Here is a 20,015-nt window from a genome sequence, read left to right as displayed (position 1 = left end):
AAGAGTTATTTAAGACTCAGCAGGATGTAGCTGATCAGCTCTTGGGAGTGTGGCTCCCAAGCCTCCTGCCACAGGCTGCCTCAGCATTTCCTGTGGGATACAGGACACTTTGAGTCCAGAAACCAATTACAAACAGAATTTTCCTGCCCTAAGCCCCAACAATCAATCAATTACTTAAATGTAAATTAAGCATTTTTATCTTTAGATGTGTCATACATTTCAATTGCTGCCTACATCACAGCTTGCTTCTGTCCTATCAACCAGTTCAAAACCATCCAACAATACAGTGAACAGCAGGAACCTAAGCCAAGAAAACATGATCCTTTGTGGCATCACCATAACAAAAAGTTTAACCAAATCCCTTATCCTAAGCACTGCAAGACAAGAGTATGTAATTTTATAAAGATGCACTTACTGTGCAAAGAAAGGATACAATTTAAACCCTATTGATAGGAACACACAGCTCTGCAGAGGTGGGCAACAGATTGTTATTCAGATGAACTTCTATGGAAAATGACAAGTTAACAACTTCATCTCTGCTCTCAGGCAGAGATGATCCAATCTTAAGATGGTAAATATCCTGCACCTTCACATTCATGTGATGGAAATGAACAACCTGTTCTTGACAAGTCAGGGGTAGTACATTTTATTACAGCAAAATCCTGGCTGTTACGAATGCAGTAAGTGAAAGAAATGTTTGAAATACTTAAAAAAAATAGACTGAGTAAGATTTAAAGACCTTTATGTACAAATTTACATTGTTATATATTGCACAGAGAATGAGTTTTTAGGGCACTAGTGAGGACACATTTTGATACGAATACATACAGAATCTGGCCAGAAGAAATCAGATCCTCTCATGAAAGAAAATTCTAAAGAAACCTCAACTTTCATATAAAACAAAGACTTCTCATGATAATCAAATACTACTATATTACTACACAGCTTCTGATAAGACATTTTGACAGAAGAAATTGGAGAGAAACAAAGCACTGAAGGACACACCTGCTTCAGTACCTAAATTCAATCTATCATATGACTTGGTCTGCAAAGATTCTGTTCTGCATATTTAATTTTTTTAAAAGAAAAGCTCTAACAAATGCAGAAAACCATGATCTGATGATGCAGGTGTTTTGCTTTCTGAAAAAAAAAAATATTTGATTGTATCAATGGCAGATTAATTACATCTACAACAGACAAACCTCCTCAGCCTATCATCACAAGGCAAATTCAACCTGGGCTTCTATTTGATGTCTTTTTGCCACACATTTATGGATGAAGAATCTTAATTATACCTGTAGAAAACTGCATCTTGATCAACTTTCACAGTGCAAAACAAAGAAGTAAAATGAAAAATGGAGTCTGGCAGTAGTACATACTAGATGAGACTAGAGAGTCACCACTGCTCTACAGTGGGACTGTGCTGTACAGGCTGCTCACTGCCTGTGCTACAGAAGCTGTCACTGTGTGCTAGGACTGTTCACTAGAAAAGATGACACACCTTTATTTCTTGACCTGGAAAGGCTGATTTTCTGTTTTTTGGTGTCCATCTCTTGAGAGGCTATCTGCTCTGCTTCTATTTCACTAGTCATCTCTACATTAGTAACTGTACTAGTCCCCTCATTCTGCATTTTTCCATGTAAACTTGTGCTTCTGCCATCATCAATCTTATTTCTAGTCACACTGAGTGTTTCTGAGGTGTTGATTACAAGATGATCATCCATGAGTGTGGAGTTTCCATATTCAACCTGATTCTCATTTGCATCACAGGCTGGAACCAATGATCTGATTTTCTCTTCCTCTGGTTCTCCATCATCATAGAGTTCTGGTGTGAAGTAGATACTCTCATCCTCATCCTCAGCTTCTGCAGATACATTTAACTTTGAAAGTTCAGATTTCCCTGCTGCTGAAGGACACTCTCTGCAGGGCTCAACTTGAAGCTGTAGCTGATCAGGATGCTCTTCAGCAACTGCAACCTCAGTATTTTTAACTGAAAAATTCATTGTTTCCAAACATGATTCTGGTACACTGGGCTGATGTTCCAAAATTAATGACTGGCATTGATTTACCCTATCAGTAAGTTCACTTGGCCTATTCACATTACTTTCTTTGCTACTAGCTGTGGTTGTGCAGTTCTTGGCTACAGGCAAACGGGTTGAAGCCAGTGGTGTAAAGCAGCAACCTTCTTTCACAACAGCAGCATTAGTCCAACCATTCTCTTTCTCCCTCTCTACTTTAGTTGCTGATATTTTGGGTGTGGAGTCCATATGTTTTCTTCTTTGTGGTACATGGTGAGAACGACTCCTTACATCAACTTTCTGGCCACCTGTGAAAAATCACCAAACACTGATTAACTGTATCTGCCTTCCCTCTGCTGATGTACAGCATGTTTAGCACATAAAAATGACCACTGCTACACTACATTTCCAGTTATTTTATAATACTTCTTAAGATCCCACACAAATGCCCAGATGTTACAACTACCTTTGTAGATGAATTGTCTTAATTTAATTAATAGATTAACTGGCACATGTAAAGCCAGGGTCAAGTATGACTGGATTTAAATTTTGTAGTTTTTATTATTGTGCCTTTATGTTACTTATAGCTTTCTTGCCTGAAATGAAGCCATCAGCTTTCCCAGAATTTAGGAAATCTAACATTTGTAAATCTGGGACAAGAAGAGGTTATATGAAAGGTGTGTCCCAACAACATCTAAACAACAGATGCAGCTCTGAACCAAGACACTCATCTTGCAATAATGCTAATCTTCATGTTTTCAATATATTTTAAATTATCTTCATAGTTTCCAATGGACAAAGTAATTTAAGCAAAACCATTTTTTACTGTATTAGAAACTTCCAAATATTATCAATTGTTTTAAGACAACCAGATGGAATGACAATTAATTACAGTCTGTTGAGCACAGCTCATACACATTTGTGAATAATTACCACTTTGCACCCTAGCACTTCTGTCATTTTAAAACCCACTTGTTTCTTCCAAACAAAAGATGCAGCTTCACATTTAAAATTGTTAATGAAGTTTTTTCCACAGGAATTTAACATACTTTGTTTCATTGTTGTCATGATGTTATTTGGCTGATTTGATGCTGTAGGTTTATCTGAGCTGGTGGTTGTAGTAAAATTAACTTCTGAGACCAAATTTTGTTCCTCACTTTTAGCAGGAACATCTGGTGACAGATGAATTGTTGCCTCCTGTTGTGAGGCTTGTGACAGGTCTTTTGAATGTGAAGGTGCCTGGTGAAATTCACTGCTGGACTCTGATGAACAATCAATGCCTTTCTGGTTTCTTCTAGCAAATGCCTGCAGGGATTCAAGTGCACTGCCAAACTTTTCATGGTGCTGGATTTGTTGACGAATCCATTTGGATAATCCTTGGGAAAAAAAATGTGTTACCACAGAACTACATCACCTATAGCAGGTATTACACATCAGTAAATAGTACCCCAGTATCTTCTTCTACATATGGCTAGTCTACACAGATCCATAAAGATTTCAAGAAGTAGCTCATGAAGGTCAGATAACTATCTTCCTTTCCAGTGCTGGGAACTTGATTTAATCAGTGGTATTTATCTGTTGAGAAGTAATACTAACAGTATTCAAAAACTTTTACCTCTTCCACTAATACTTTAAGTTCAAACTGCTGCATTGCAAAAACATCATTATACTTTTTTTTTGTCTGCATGTTAATTTTGCTTGTTACCATGAATTATTAAAAAGTAACTTATATGGAGTACAGCTATTTATTATCATACTGAGAGGGTCTGACAAAAAATAGAATATAATGAAGCTTTTCCACCTTTATTAACAGTAACTGAGATATTCAGAAAGAATTTAAAGTGTCCAAAAGCAAAAACATAATGCAGTATGCTCTTATAGTGCAGCAATTTTTAAAGTTCTCACATACCAGATGTCTTGAGCACAACAGGTTTAAGATGGTGTTGGAACACACAAGAGTGAGGGGTAAAAGATTTTGTTTTTATTTTTAAAAAGTGTTAAGCCCATCTAAATATTATTTTAATGACAATATTTAAAAAACAGAGAACTTTATTTTTCTGTGAAGTTCTAAGTTTTAGAAAAAGTAGTAATCTTACCAAATCTTGAACATACAGATTATTGGTATTAGTATATGGCTTATCTTTGTTTGCTTAGATAATTTCCATGTACTTTTAGAACAGACATGTCAGAAAATGGTTTGACTGGTACTACAGCAGCTGAGCTCCACCTGCTGACTACACAGCAACATTATCTGTTTATCATCTTTTTGCCCCTCTTTTCTAAACACAACAGGAACCAAGATACATAAAGCATTCCTAAGCAATTTCTTTCTTCTTTTTTTTCATAAATTTGTATTTATTTATTAAGATAGTGTCCATGACCTGTTTTATTTTATCTTCCATTTTGGCACATTGAGCATTTAGTTATTCCATAATAGGAAAGGCACAACCTTTACCTGTTCTTACCTAAAAAACCAGAATGTTACAACTCAGACTACTGTTCCTAATCATTAAAGCTTCCTATAGGCAAGTACAAATTAATGAGATTTATCCAAAGTCCAAATAAAAATCTAATAACTTTTTGAAATACATGCATATAAATATACACACGCACGTCTATATACATTAGATGTATTTACTATGCAAAGATTAAGGGTCCTTAAATTTTTATAGGTTGCATTTTACAAAAGAGAATGCTCAAATTCTGCATACTGAAATGTGTTGTATCATAATCTGCATATCCAAAAGGGGAAAGAAATTAGCACAACTGAACCCTGGTATCAATAATTTCAGGGAATTTCAGGAACTAGAACACCCCAGGGCACAGTTTGAGCGTTTGCAGTTTGAACTGCACAGTTTTGGTTCAATGGATAAATTTCATGACAACTTTTCCTACTCATGTCTATTTCTATAACCATATTTCTGTAACCTGGATCTTCCACTAATTGCTCATATTAGGAACTTGCCCAGAGAGATGTGTACAGCTCACCAGTGATGTATTTGTTAGGGTTATTCCGGAACCGGTCATCCACTAAAATAAGAGCCCCCCAGTCATTCCTGTGCCTTATACACCTGTAAGTGAGCAACAAAAAAGAGTGTATATATAATTAGAAAGTACAGAATAAAACCTGTAAGGGTCAGAAAACAGGGATTGCAATGAGTCAGCTGGAATATGTAAACATATACAGGAAGTGCTTTCCTATTATCTTGCACCAAAAAAATGCTGTAGGTGTTATGGAAGTTTTATTTTCCTTCAGTTCTTGAATTTATTATATGAAAACAGGTAAACTAAAAAAAAACAACTTCACACAAATATTCAGCAGCTAATCAAAGCACTCTTACCTGGGTAAATACTGAGAGGAGAACATATAGAAAGTAAAAAAGAAAATGGATTGATGCAGCAAGTAGCTTTTAAATAACTGCACTTTTTTGTTTCTAAAACACATTATTCCTAACTCTCTTTAGTAACAAAATTAATGCTACAGATCAAAGCTGTGAGTGATACTGTTGAGCTCATCGTTCAGTTGTTTGAGGCCTACAGAAATAATCCAATACTTACTTTACATATGTTACTATTTTTAACATTACTTGGATTTCTGTACTGCCAGCCAGAAAAAAAAAATAATTACAGAAGAGTGAAAACATCAAGGAAACAAGGAAAAGAGTCTGTCAGTAACAGCTTAGAATTATTATTCCCTGTTACTTAAGAAGACAGCAACTTTTGAAGATGTTTTTACAAATGTACATAAAAGCACAGGTGTATCAGAGTCAGGGCTTGAAATGGGAGTGACAAGTCTGGCTCTCCAAAGAAATTTTATTTATATTTGAAGTCTCTTCATGAGAAGAAATGCTACAGAGATGTCTTTAAGAAACATTTCTTCCAAATTCTCATTTTTTTCATTGCTTTAATAAACTTTCTTTTAACTCATAGTTTAAACAAATTACGCCCACGGGAAACACACCCTACACTTTTAGGAGAAGTAGCACTGCAAGGAATTCACAGTGTGATTGTCACCTGGCCACACACACCACCTGCTGTATTCCCAAAGGTTGCTATTTCATTTCATGGACTTGTGTTACTTCATATAATGTCACAGCACTCCATGAAAAGTGCCAGACTGAAGCCTTGCCTGCTCCTGCTCACTTCTCTCCCTGCAGGCATCTTGGCAGTAAGAACCTTCCCTATCTACTATGTAGCTTAGTATCAACTTAGTAGACTGCTCTGGTGTTAGAAAAATAAGTCATTCTTTGTCAAACCTCAAGTGTAGTAGGAGCTTAGTCTAATGGCTTTATACACAATTGGTACATTTATGTCACAATGGAATTCTATTTTCCACTTAAGTTTAGACCAGCATAATTTCACTCAAATGATATAATGATATAATAATATGATATAATGATATAATAAGTAATTTTCACTATCATTAGATTTAAGTTAAAATTTATTTCACAGTGACAAAACTTCCAATTAATTTCTCACTATTAGCATTCCACCATTTTCTTGGATTTTTCTTAACAAATTCAAACTAATGCACTTACTCTCCAAAGAAGAATGTGAGAAATGAGACAATAAGAAGTTACATTGAGATTTTACTACAGAGATGATATCCTCTCAATCTTCTCTCTAAATCTTCATTTATGCCCTGACATCTGTATTAAGTCTCACTCAAAAACCCCAAGAGTTTTCCGGCTGATGTTTCTCTTCTTATCTATAAATCTGTCTGTATCTCTATGGCAGGTGTATGGCATCTATGACAGAAAGCTATAACTACATATATAATTTTGTTTGAGACAGATGAATTAATGATATCCTGTTAATAAAACTGGGAGGATTTTTTTTTTCATTTGAGGAAGTAAAGCTTCACCACTTCTTCTAAATCTGGGAAGAGATCAGTGAGCGTGATAATTGAATTGACCTTTTGCAAAGGTCTGAGAAAAAAAAAATCCTGCTATTTCTCCCTTTCAAAAACACTTGTAGCCTGAACATCAAACCAGCATTCTGAGCCCACTGAGACTGTGAACCATTTAGTACATTTGAAAAGATCTAAGAATTTCCATTTGGTTTACAAGCTCAAGAACTATTTGTCTCTGCAAATGCTTTCCTTTCTGTATAGCTGGACTACAAGCAACAAAACCTGCAACTGAACTAAAGTGGATTGTGAATGTAAAACAAAAACTGTGAATTATACCAGTGCTCAACTGCACAACAGACTGAAAACCAGACATTTGCCAGTACAGAACAGCTGAAGACCTGATTTTTGCAGTAAGTTTTTGGCCTGATTGATTCTCTTTGTATTAACAGTGAGGAATGAATGCCTAAAGATGCCATGAAAAGAAAAAAGTCCTACAAATATATATATAAAAAATATATATACACATATATATATAAAAATAAAAATCATGTTCAGTTTATGTCACCTTCCCAAGGCTTGGTTGAGAGCTCTATAAGCTTGGATTTCATACCACTGACTCCCTGGTAAAAGGCCTCTTGTATTTTTGTGCTGGTCATTGTACTTCCTCTTTAATTCAACCTAGGAAAGAAATAACAAAATACATGTTGCCAATGAAATATTCTAAAAGGGGAAAGCAATTTCTTAAAAAAAAATATTAAATAACTGAATATGAAGAGTGTGCCTCAGCACTTCAGCTTTGTATTTTGCATACTAATCAATTATGGCTTTTACCCTCCTAAAGTTATTCTTAACATATGATCTATTCCAGAAATTTATATGTTCTAACAGAACAACCACACACTTACCCAAATGTCTGTGCTAGCAAGAGAGGGATTAGCTGTTCACACAGGGAAAAAAAAAAAAAAAAAAAAATTCCAGATACAAGGAAATGGTCTAAATAGGCTTCAGTTTTATTTGCCCATCTGAAACCAAACGATGCAATGGAGATGTTTAGCTTTTCTTTTATCAGAATCCCTGCCTTCTAACCTATTAATGGGACCAGACTATACAAGTGAGGGGTAAGCAAACATCACCCCTTCTACAGAAGCTAAGAAAGAACTTGAGAGACAGAGTGGCCTTGCCAGAGTATCAGAATTCAGCAACACCAACTGTATTTCCTAGCTTGGCATCACCTTCTGTGGCTTGGAAACGTTTCACTGGCTAAATGTGAAGCAAAGGCAGCAGCTCAGGTTTGCAGGCCCATGGCATGAGGCAGAAAAGAGCACTCTCCTTTTTAATATTGCTCTTCCCTACCTGCTTCAAAAGTAGACCTGGTACCAACTGCAAAAGAAATCTCCTGCCTTCCCTTTCTAATCATATGGATAACCACACATATGTTGCCTGATCTAAACTGGAGCAAGAATATTTATTTGGACATTAGACAAAGTTCCAACATATATCAAAAGATTTTATTATTATTGGGATGGGGGAAGTGAATGTTGCCTTTTTTTTTTCCAAATAAACAAACATAAAAATACACCAAAAAGGGTCTTTTTGTTGCTCTTTTGTACAGTGTTAACCTTTCTAAACTGACAAGTGAAAGGATACGCTTCAGGAGAGAAAACAGCAGACTTCTAACCTCTTCTGACAGGTAACTTTCAAGTTGAATTTGGATAAGAAAATTTATTTTTTGTACTTATGCCCTTTAAATTGCCTGTCAAATTTACAAATTCAATCTTTACAGCCAGAAAGTAAATTCAGTTTGATTTCACAGATTCAATATTTGTCCCAGTCACTCAGAATTTATTGACTGGCATGTGAGGTTTCCTTTGTAATTTCCAAAATGGCGGATGACTCCTGAACATCTTTATTAACATAAAAACACTCTTTAAAAAGGAACTTTTGTATATCTGTGCATTTCTACAAATGGAAATACTACCTGGAGGAACAGATGAGAACTCTTCACCATTTGAAATTAGGTCCGATGTCAGAAAATTTCACTGAAGTCTTTAAAACATCACTAATAACAATATACTCCCGTTCACACTTTGCATTCCTGGTAAGTTTCCTAACAATCATCTCTTTTGAAGATTTTCTGCTATCAGTAAGATTTTGGCCAATTATAACACATGTAGGTTTGCCACAGCTTCTACTTTGCTAGCAGAGTGTTAAAAAGAGAATTAGAATAAACTACTTGTGCGTCTTACACTGAAAATAGAGATTTTTAATTATGTGCATAAACCCACTGAAGTAACAGAACCAAACCAGTCAGATCATGTGTGTTGTAATGCATTACCCTGTCAATAAAATCCATTACTTATCCATTCTTCTGATACATGTCAGCATTATGCAGATCTATACTGCTTGTACTACACATCAACCACAACATTTCATTTCTCAAACTATATAAAAACACATTTTCTCTTGGTCTAAGAGAATGTATCTTTAAAACCTTGTTTCTATCCTAATTTTAAAAAGGGTTAACAGAAAATAACCATTCTGTTTTCTCACTTAAACCATCATGTCTCAGCATGAGATGACAACTAACATTGCTGGGAGTTCAGTTTTCATTTTAAGTCTACCAAAGGTAAAAGGCCAGGGCATGTCATTTTAATGCCACTGGAATCTATTTCATTGTATAACTCTTACATTATCAAGCATCAAATCAACGCCCAATTCAAAATGACATGTTACATATGTGAAAAAGGCAGTCTCTCCTGCTAGCAAATATCCTGGATGTGCAGGAAACCACAGGCTAGAAGGGATTAGTTAAAATGTCAAAAGACAGCCTTTTACTTTTACCTGTTCATCCTTCAAAATATACTCTTAGCTATCAGGCATGCTTTACAGACAAATAGCTTCAGCAAGCAGCAGCAGAAGGCCTGTGGCAAGCTCTGCCATCTTGTAGCTGTCAGACAGATTAGTCTTTGATCTGTCTGGGAGGTCATGGTCACATTCCCATTAACTGAAGTCTCACAGCATTATACCTGCTAACTGCTCGTTCTTTTAATGCTTCATTAGTTCAACATCTTTCACTATGGAATATTAACTGAGAAACAGCAAGAAAAAGCAGTGCCATGAACAAATATATATATATTAATGACTTGGAAAAATATTTTGAGGCAGTTTCTGCTGGAGTTCAAAAGAATTCCCAAGTGTATTTTCAATCAAAATTAGCAATGAAAGTTTTTCTTCAACAACAATATTACACGATGTTCATTATATTAAAGTGATGGATAAAACACAACCCAAAAAATTACCTGCAGTAACACTGCTTCACATGAAGAAACTAAGACTTATTCAGGATTCGAGAGATAAATAAATACTGTGATGACCATAGACTGCATCACTCAGCTTACAGCACAAAGCTCAGAAGACTAAATTAAAAACAGAGCTTGTTTTTGAAACTCAAAATAACCTATAATACTAGATACAGAAGACTGCAGCAACTCCTAGCAACATGCCAGCTTGAACCAAATCTATTCAAAATTAACAAAACCACAGCTGTATTTAACAGCAAGATATACAAATGGCAATCTATTATCAACTATTTGCTTCTACCAAAAAATCAATGGTTGGACAACAGAATTAAAGCATCATTTTCTTCTTCAAATCGAGTTATTTCCATTCTGTAAATATGAAGCTTCTTGTTTTGCAGTTGTAATTGCAACTGAGGTAAGGAAATGTGAGACTATTTCAGTATATTTTAGATACCTGTAGCTAAAGGTCTGCACAGAACCCTACATCCTAATTTACCTGTTAAGAAGTTTTAAGAAGAAAGGATTTAACCTATAAAGAATAAAATCTACTGTGCTAACAACTGTGGTATTTTATAATTTTACTTCAGTAAAAACAAGTAGATGGTCCAGCAGACACTCATTCAGAAATACTTCATCTCAGCAAAAGAACAGGACTTTGGACCTATAAAGCAAAGCTTGGCAGGACTGGAGAATGTGCATTTGGGGCACTGACAACTCATAACCACAATACTGTAAACTTACTTAGCAGGGCCAGTATCACAATATGAAGGCTGAATAGGTTAAGCCACAATACCATTTTTTATTTAGTGTGATTAAAATCAGCAAAATCAACTGTGTGCAGTTTTAGTTCATCTGGCAAAATTTGGAGATTTTCATAGATGCATTACTTAACCAAATGCAGGGCTACACCTTGCTTTACAAAAACAAACAAGAAGAGCCCAAGCTGTTACTAACAGTTAACAAGCAAGGCCTGTTCTTTGACACATTACAAACATCTTCAAGCATCTCTTGTTTTCACTGGTAGATTAAAAATGACCTCCAGTTTGTAACCTGTGGGATTACAAACCAAATTACCCAGAAATCCAAAGACAAGACAGAAACTTATGAATACAATGGCACTACTGTGAGCATTTAAACCAAGCATTCCTCTAAACCTGCATTTCTCTTCACATCAGCACTTAGCAGAGTTGTGACAGCCCAGGCTAAATAGACAACTCCTGAAAAAGGCAAGTAAGCTTGGAACTGTGTCAGTATACACACGTGTAGGTAGGCACATCTAAACACAGTGTAAACTCATGCCCTTCACTCCCCAACAGTCTCCCTCATGGAAATAAAAAAATCAGAAAATGGATATAAATGTTTTCTGGCACTCCGCTGGCTTGTTTCTATGGTTTTATGAGAGGAAAAATGGTAATGAAAACAAAGACTTTTGCTCATATTATCCAGAAAACTTTAAAAAACACATTCATGTTTAACATCTACTGGTTCCCCACCTCCTAAAAACAAGCAAGCAAAAAATAACAGGTGGTCATTCCTCGCTTCTATCCCCACTAAAGACATAAAAAGGGGTTTTAAGCAAATCTACCATCCTAAAAATCTCATGTGTCCAGTTAGAGTCTCTTTACCACCTGAAATAGCAATAATTAAAATTCTCCAAGAACATACTTGCCATCTACTTTCCTCCTGACGAACGCCAAGTAATCATAAAAGTTTGTAAGTGCAGGAAAGTAAAAGGCATGAAACCCCATTTCTTTTCTTTTACATCTGAAAATCCTTAAATGGAAGTAGCATTAAATAGTTCAGCATTTAACTTTCCCCCCTCACTTCAAAAGCAGTAACAACATCCATGAGATTTAAGACTAAATAATGCACGTGTAAAGACCTGGGTGAGTCACAGAGTGTGCTTCAAACATCCTCACTCCTCAGCAGACCTGCTAAAAGCTGTGTTTAAACACAATGTCTCCATTTATTAGCCCACAGGAAAAAAGATAACATTGCAGGACATTATCTTTAAATGCTCCAAGTGTTTCCAGTGTAGTGTTAATATATATAAACCAGTATGAGATAAGCAAATGCTTATTACCTGCAATTTATTAAACTCCATTCTGTTTATGACATTGATTTGTTAAGGTCATTCTAACCATCTCATATACTTTTAGGTCACATTTCAGTATAAAATTCTTCTTCTGCTTTCACAAATATTGCATTTCTTTAAAAACCCAACAAACCCCAAAATTGTAAGCACAGCACTACCATATATACTGGGAATAGGACATTACCAGCTAGTCACTTGGTCAATACCTTGCTCAGTTACCTTCAAGATGTTCTGCTATGCAGCTCCATCCCACAAGAGTCTCTACCAGACCAAACACTGAAGCTGAACTCTGGCCCTGAGGCCTCACAGAGGCCACCAACTCCAACCAACAGCTCATGCATTAAAGCCACATATACTTCAGAACAGTTCAGGTGACCTTTCCTGCCTGAAAATCTCTATGTGCAATTAAAAAATTGCCTTCCTCAGATAATACTCAATAAAACAAGGAGATGACATCTCAGCAGATGTAGATCTCAGAGTAGCTGTACCTTGGATACTGAGGCACAAAAAGAGCACCCCTGAAAAGATGCCAGGCACCCACGGGATTTAAATGTTTGTTACCTGAATGGAGATACAATGAAAACTAGAAATTACTGAAGCTGGAAATCAACCACAAAGTGGCAAGAAACCAACTATCTACAGAAAAACAATGCTACCTTCTTTCCCCATAGCCCAAAAACTTCAATATTACTTCAAAAAGTAAAGCCAAACCACCCAACAGCAAAACTGCTGCTTATTAGTGTTTACTAACTGGCCAATAGTATCTCCTGGGGCAGAAACAGAGTAGCATCATTTTATGCAAAGTTGTACTTCTCTTATTTAGAATTCACAAACGCTTCAAGGACTAAATACTTCCCCAGTATTCTCAATATTAATCCCAGGGTTAAAGAGGAGAAGCTTATGTAATGTTGTAACCACTGAACACTTTTATTGTCAGCTACACCATGTGGCATCTGAGAGACCTGGAAGTTTTACAGTTTGACAAACCTTGTAGCACATTCACCCCAGGCCCATCTGCTCATCTCTGTCTTGTAGACTTTGAGGGACTGCGAACAAGTGACTTGATTAAATTCTCATGCAACCAAAACTCTCCTCTGACAGAGAAAATTCAATCCATTTCCAGTGAAGCAGAAGTGAAAAAAAAAAAAATCAACCATCTTCCCCTGAGGTCCAAGGCTGCTGTGTACACTCAGTGCCACCGTGTGCAGGGTGAAGTGATAAGTGTCAGTCATCCTTACAAATCCCCTAGGTGATAGCTTCACTTTTAAAGCTTTCAACATACTTTGACAGTCAAGTAAAAACTTAAAGGTCAACATTACCTGTGCTAAGGACAAGATAAACACAAGAAAATCACTTTTGGAATTTTTTATGGATCAGAAAAGCAAGCTACTAAATGTGAAGTTCTGATTGGCTGCATTATTTATCCAAAGGCTTCACTTCCAAATATATTCAGGGATGATTTCTGTGATCTGTGCCAGCATATTGACATTAGCCTTGCACCAGTAGAGGAGAAATGCCATCCACTGTGTCTTCTATGTTAAATTGAACTTAAAACTTACCTTTCTTAGCTAGAAGAATGTTGTATTCCATAGGATTTTACAACTACTCACAAATCCAGCTTGCACAAATTAACCCTCTGTCATCAATATTTTTTCTTAATTAACCCAGTTTCTCTTGGATGTGAACATTTTTTTCCTACAATATGGCATGCAATAAATGAATCCTTTCAGCAACCACTTATCCAGCCCTAGATTCTTTTTCCTTTCAATGAAGAAAAAGCATAGAGGTTTCAAAATTGCTCCAAAGACAAGAAACTAAATGTTTTTAAGAGGCCATTATTGTGAAATTATATGTGAATCTTGGGTTTTTGAGCCCTCAAGAAAGGAGAAAAAGACTTCAGCCCAAAAGCTGCAAACTCTTTGTATCAATAAATAACATATAAACCAGAAAACTGTAATTGAAATGATGCTTTCCATTATGTTTCACAAATTATGTTGCTGGAAACAAATTATTTGCCATCATAGTTGATATTCACCCTGTAGCAGCTATGGGAAATACTCCTCGTTAATGACAAAGTCATTCTTGAGTCATGTCACAGCAAAGAAATCCTTTATCAAGTTTATTTTCCTTGCACATCTATCGATGTAGGAAGGTTTAACTGCATTTTCCCCTACTTTTTCTTTTTTTTTTTTAAAGTTCCCTTAGCTGTTAGATGATTAAGTACACTCTACTGTACTAGGATCAAAAGCATCTGGAAAGGTGGAAGTGAAGAAATGCTCTCTGGGAAAGTCAGCTTAATGCTTGCACTTCAGAGTTGCCCATTATCAACATTTCATGGCAAGTTTCTTTATTTTCAGGTCCCCAAGGTAAGAACAGTAAATTATGACTTGAACTAAACAAGTCACAACTTGGCTCCAAAATCAGATTTTCCTCCCTCCAGTTTCAGGTCCCAGAGGTGGGCAGAGGAAATCCTGGTCACAGCCAAAGAAGTAATTTTTGGCTCTGAAATAAATTTTCCTGCTTTACTAGAGCCAAACCCTACCAACTGAGAGCACCATAGCTTTAAGCTATACTTTCATGTTTCTTTTAAATATTTTGCTTTAGCAACCTGAATCTTCAGAAATATGAAACTGTTTTCAGTAACTCAGACTTAGTGTTTTAGCTGTAATCATTGTTTTCTCCCTAACAGTGACAAAGTTCTTTTGACTCTTTGTGAAAATGAAGAAACATAAGACACTATGTGCTTAAAATTTTAAGTAAGGCAGTTGGAAAAGAAAGTAAATTATATTCTTTAAAGGTTCTACAGAAAATAATGTAACTTATAAAAGCATTCAGCTGCTTAAGGAGTCCAAATGCTTGCCATTTCATACTAGAACAAATAACATACTTAGCACAAATGTATGGAGAAAATAAAATTGGGTATTATACACCACACTTGCCCAAACAGAGACTGGTGTCTGGGTCCAAAATGCTACAATTCAAAATAAAAAAAGTTAATGAATAGTATGTTAGCATGAGATAACATGTATATAGGATTACACATCTTTTCTGTCACATTATTTATGTTCTCTAATATTACAGTTCACTGGTATTAGCATCAAGTTACAAATCATAAAATACATTTAGCAAGCAGATTGATCACAGACAAGTAATATTAGTGGAGATGAGGCAACATCAAACTGCCAACATAAAATATTGGTCTCTAAAGGTACAATTCTACAAACCCTTAGGACTGTGCACACACAGTCCTAGAAGTATTATAAGGATTAGTCACACAAGTAAAAGCTACATGCAGGAATAAGGGGTTATGGAATTGAATCTTGAGAGCACTTCTAATAACCCAAAAAGCAGAAATGCAAGTATATTTTCATGTATATATTTTCAAGTGGAGGACTTCTTAGTGATTTAATCCAATCTCAGAAATATATAATTCATGGATATTCCAAGGGGATTGTTAATTACTTGCATTTCCTATTTTTAAAGGGATGTCCCATATTAGTTTCTTCATTTGGTATATCTACTAAGTACCTATTGCTATGTAAGAACACTGGGTTTTAAACTTAGTTATCAGTAATGGGATGTACTGCTGTGATCCTATTATATAGCATATTTGCTTGAACTCAAGGCAAAATTACATACACTATTCTAATCTTAAGGAACATAATCCATTATGAACATAATTCACCCTTGACAGATTCTTTTCAATTTCATTTTGTACCATTTAGATTACAAAAATACTGACTTCCTGGAAATCATTTGGAGTAAATTGCAAGAGTTCCAGCCATACCACAGACCAAGCATTTCCAAACTATCATTTCAGGATATGCTTCTAAAACAAAGCATTTCTAACCCTAGAAAGAGTGCTAAGTATTCTTTGAATGTAAATGTTTTCATACTGTTATATTTCAGCAAGACAAAGAATGTTGTGGCTGAATAAGTGCTTCAATAAAGTTATGCAAGCACTAAAGGAACATGGCACTAGGCAGCCACCACTAATGGATCTCTAGTCCTTATAGGATGTGGGTTTTTCCAGCAGGACTGTAATTAGGCACACACTGTAGACAACAAAGAAGTCTTTGGCTGCTCATTTAAGCTCAGAACACATCTCTCAAACCAAAGTTGAGACTGTTTGGGCTTTCAAGTGCAAATCTGTGATTTTCTTGTTTGATTTGGCATTACTAACAACCAGAATCCAGCTGCTCCTGGTATTTATTTACTCTATGCTACTTCATTTCTTAGCTTCCAAAAGTAGTCTCAAAAAAGCTCTAAAAGGTACACAGAAGATAAAGCAGTGACATGGCTAAAAGCGTGCCAGCTACTGGGTGACTCCCTAAGTGGCATGCACAGATCACTGAAAAAAAGTGGTCTTGCAAACAAGTCAATAATAAACATTTTTTTTTTCAGTTAGTAGAAAGTCTAGAAAATTTTTTTTTCCATGTTCATTGGCTTTCTTTTCCCTTATGAATGTCTGGTTTCAATTATGAAGTGCCTACTCTAACAGAACATCATCCATCCATAAGACAAGTCCTGCTGAAGTCAAAAGGAAGGAAGTGTTGATGTGGGTAATTACACATTGCAAGTAACAGGATGCTACTTTGGCTACACGCTGAAAAAAATACAAACAGTCTCAAATTTCTTTAATTGTAGGCACTTTGGATTACTATCTTTAGAAGGCACTTACAAGGTTTTGCCTGAAGTTAGATGAAGCTTGAATTATAAAAAAAGGAATGTCTTCAGTATCCAGGAAGAGGTTATGCTAAGTCATAGTTTCATACCTCAAAATTTCAAGCTAATACAGCAGCATCACCTCAGAAAAGGTTTACAATTCCACTCTCTAAGAGGGAAGTGTCATACACAGTTACACTAAAGCAGGCAGCAGGGATCACAAAGTTGATATGCTACAGTCAATCATCTAGTGCATGCAATACATTCCCTCAGGATATTACTATTTTACACCTTCCCACCTATGTTCTGAAATAACCTTTTGATCAATCTGAATGCCTTCTTTAAAATAGCATTTGCCTAGTGAGCATTTTAACAGCCTTCACACAAGGTCACACCAAAAGTTACACCACAATCAGCATGATAAATATTCATGTAGAATGACACAGATGAGCCCACAAGCCCTGCTGAGCTGTTCCTCCTCTTACCTGTGTAGAAGGTCACTCAAAGACTTCAAATGGGACTGAGGGGAGTCCAAGGGGAAACATTTAGAAAAAATATTTGTGCATATTTGGTGCTTTAAACACGACAAAAATCAAGTACAACTCTTTCAATGAGGTGTTGATATCCTACCTGAAGGTCTTTCACATTTGGAAATGGAATGCCTATGGTTATAACTGCCCGGGCATTCTCATCACAGAAATCCAAGCCTTCACTAACTTTTCCTCTGCACACAGCTATAAGGAGTGCTCCATCTTGAAGAAGCCAGAGAGGAATATACAAATCATTCCCAGTCATGAACTGAGCATCAGAATAAAGTTTCACCAACATCCTTTAAAAGGCAAAACATAATATAGCATAATACACCAAGTATCAGTCTGGGAAAGGTGAGTGGATAGAAAAATATAGAGTTCTTTATTAGAGGGATGAGATTAACTCCACTTTGACCCATAAAATTGTTATTTTTAATATTAGCTAGCAAAATAATCTTGCAATAAATAGTACAGTGGCACTGCAAGATCCGTATGTATCTACAACAAAATTTTAAACATTAAATCTTAAATTTTTCAATCCAAAATAATGCTGTTGGGTGGGGTTTTTTTTACATACTACCATTCATTATTCTCTATACTAATATTTAAGTATTTAAAGGAGAAAACCTATAGCAGCTGTAATACAAACCAGTAAGTCAGTTCTGCAATGTACTGTAAGTCCTGCTGAACAGAAAACTGCTTGTCCTTGCACACCTCACTGTCTTTTGAATAGCACTATTAGGATTATGCTTCATTCTGTACTTCCCTACATCCTCATGCAACAATATAAATAGAAGTTAATCTTCCTCATTTATCACAAGAATTTATTAAACTGAGGTTAACTTAACTGCTTATCTATATAGCTTATTCTAATTAAGCACTTTTAGAATCCCTTTTTTTTAAACTTGAAGAGGCTGTATCAACTGTTTAATAAGTCTAAAGTACATACCTTTTTCTCCTTTACATTTTATTGCATCATAGTATATTTTCAACAGTTCATCAAAGTCACTCTTTGCCCCTCCTTGAGGCTCTGCAATGACAGTCTTAACCAGCTCCAGGTTTCTCCACAAGCCAGTGTGCATCCAGCGGTCTTTTAACTTGTCCAACAGCTGAAAACAAACAGAAATATCCAGAAGAACTAAAAGGAAAGGTCAGTCCCTTGAACAGTTCAAATAAAGCTCACAAAGACACTGTAGTGACATTATCTTATTGGGTTTGTATTTATGAATAGAAGTTTCCCTACCAGGCACTGCTCCACAGCCATGTGTGTAACGTGGTGACCACTCATTTTGCTCACTCCAAACTTCAGATTTTTGAGTTACCAAAGCAAAACTCTCTACATCTGAGAGTGGTCACTAAAGAGCATCTTCTGCTCTTGAAAGCAAGGGGAATGGCATGCAAAGAAAACTGAAAATTACCTGGTGTTCTGATTATAATGTAAGCGATCCATAAGTAAGACTGGAAGCAACTTCTAAACTAATTTGAAACATGACTTTAAACTTCCACAATATTTCAATACTTTAAAATTTACATAGATATCCTGGGGAAGGAGGTATTGATGTAGGATTTATCAACAGCCTACTTCTTGAAGGGTCTCTCAGCTTTGTTGTATCTACCAGATTCTGGACTGTGCACTTCACATCAGTACGTGTTCAGATCTCGCAAGCAAATAAACTTGTTCCACATTTAATGCGAACATCATGAAAACAGGAATTGCATTACAAAAGTCAAAGTCCAAAATTACCACAGAAACTGAAGTCAGATGGGTGGGAATAATTTTGCAATTAGCAGTCACCACATACATTTTTCTAGACTGAATTTTATCAAGACAGGGAGCAAACAAGTCACTCCTTCACCTGACATGTCTGATGGTGCACAGCACTGCCCTCAAGACAAAAGCAAGGCAACCAACACATCTGAGAAGGAACTGAGTAGATCTGCCTCAATGGACAGGAGTAAATTCTTTATTTCACTCCAACCCGTTTGCCTTTCTGATGCACTCCAGACAGGATCTCAGGATCCTGAATGGTTTGATTGCTACAAAATTGATCTGTTCCACGTCCAAATACACAGTTTAAGTGTTATTGTGTGTTATTAATGGCAACTAATTTTTGTCACATCTGACTCTACAGGAAGAAAAGCTGCAAATCTAGCAAAGTGTTTACAAGAATCTTAGTATATTTTACCTTCTCAACATGAAAGATCTGAGCTTATTCTCTGACATTAAGTATTTGGTTTGGTTCCTTTTGAGGTACATGTGGTTCCCCTACTTGGGGAATACACTTGGCTTGCTACTGATGTGACACCCTTCTCAAGCAAGCACAAAGAGACCAAGTGATGAACAGTAGGAAGTTTCCTATATATACAGATGTTACTGTCAAATAAATAATCTCTTCTAAATGTGTCTGTCCTACTGTTTGTCCCTGTTTCTACCAGTTCTGTCATTTCCTGGCAGCATCCTGTCTGTAATATCTTTTTATATGAAAGGTCATAATATTATGACCAAGCAATGACTGTCCATCTTGCCATTCACAGCCTGCCACTGTGTCTTCAGTT

General features: G+C 36.1%; 1 protein-coding gene across 2 annotated transcripts in view; it reads right to left on the bottom strand.

Annotated features, from left to right (window-relative positions):
• Positions 1–493: 493 nt before the first annotated feature.
• Positions 494–20,015, bottom strand: part of BRIP1 (BRCA1 interacting helicase 1) — a 52,494-nt gene continuing 32,972 nt past the window's right edge. For both annotated transcript variants that reach the window (XM_051635953.1, XM_051635954.1), the window contains exons 14-19: positions 18,409–18,568; positions 17,560–17,681; positions 7,436–7,548; positions 5,007–5,089; positions 3,068–3,394; positions 494–2,326 (exon numbers count right to left, since the gene is read on the bottom strand). In XM_051635953.1, the coding sequence (XP_051491913.1) occupies positions 1,461–2,326; positions 3,068–3,394; positions 5,007–5,089; positions 7,436–7,548; positions 17,560–17,681; positions 18,409–18,568 (1,671 nt within the window). In that variant the 3' untranslated portion in view covers positions 494–1,460. The remainder of the gene's footprint in view (positions 2,327–3,067; positions 3,395–5,006; positions 5,090–7,435; positions 7,549–17,559; positions 17,682–18,408; positions 18,569–20,015) is intronic.

The sequence above is a fragment of the Apus apus genome, chromosome 18 (assembly GCF_020740795.1).
Source record: "Apus apus isolate bApuApu2 chromosome 18, bApuApu2.pri.cur, whole genome shotgun sequence".
Lineage (NCBI taxonomy): Eukaryota > Metazoa > Chordata > Aves > Apodiformes > Apodidae > Apus > Apus apus.
The sequence above is the reverse complement of the archived record's forward strand: the minus strand, read 5'-3'. Positions and strand labels throughout refer to the sequence as shown.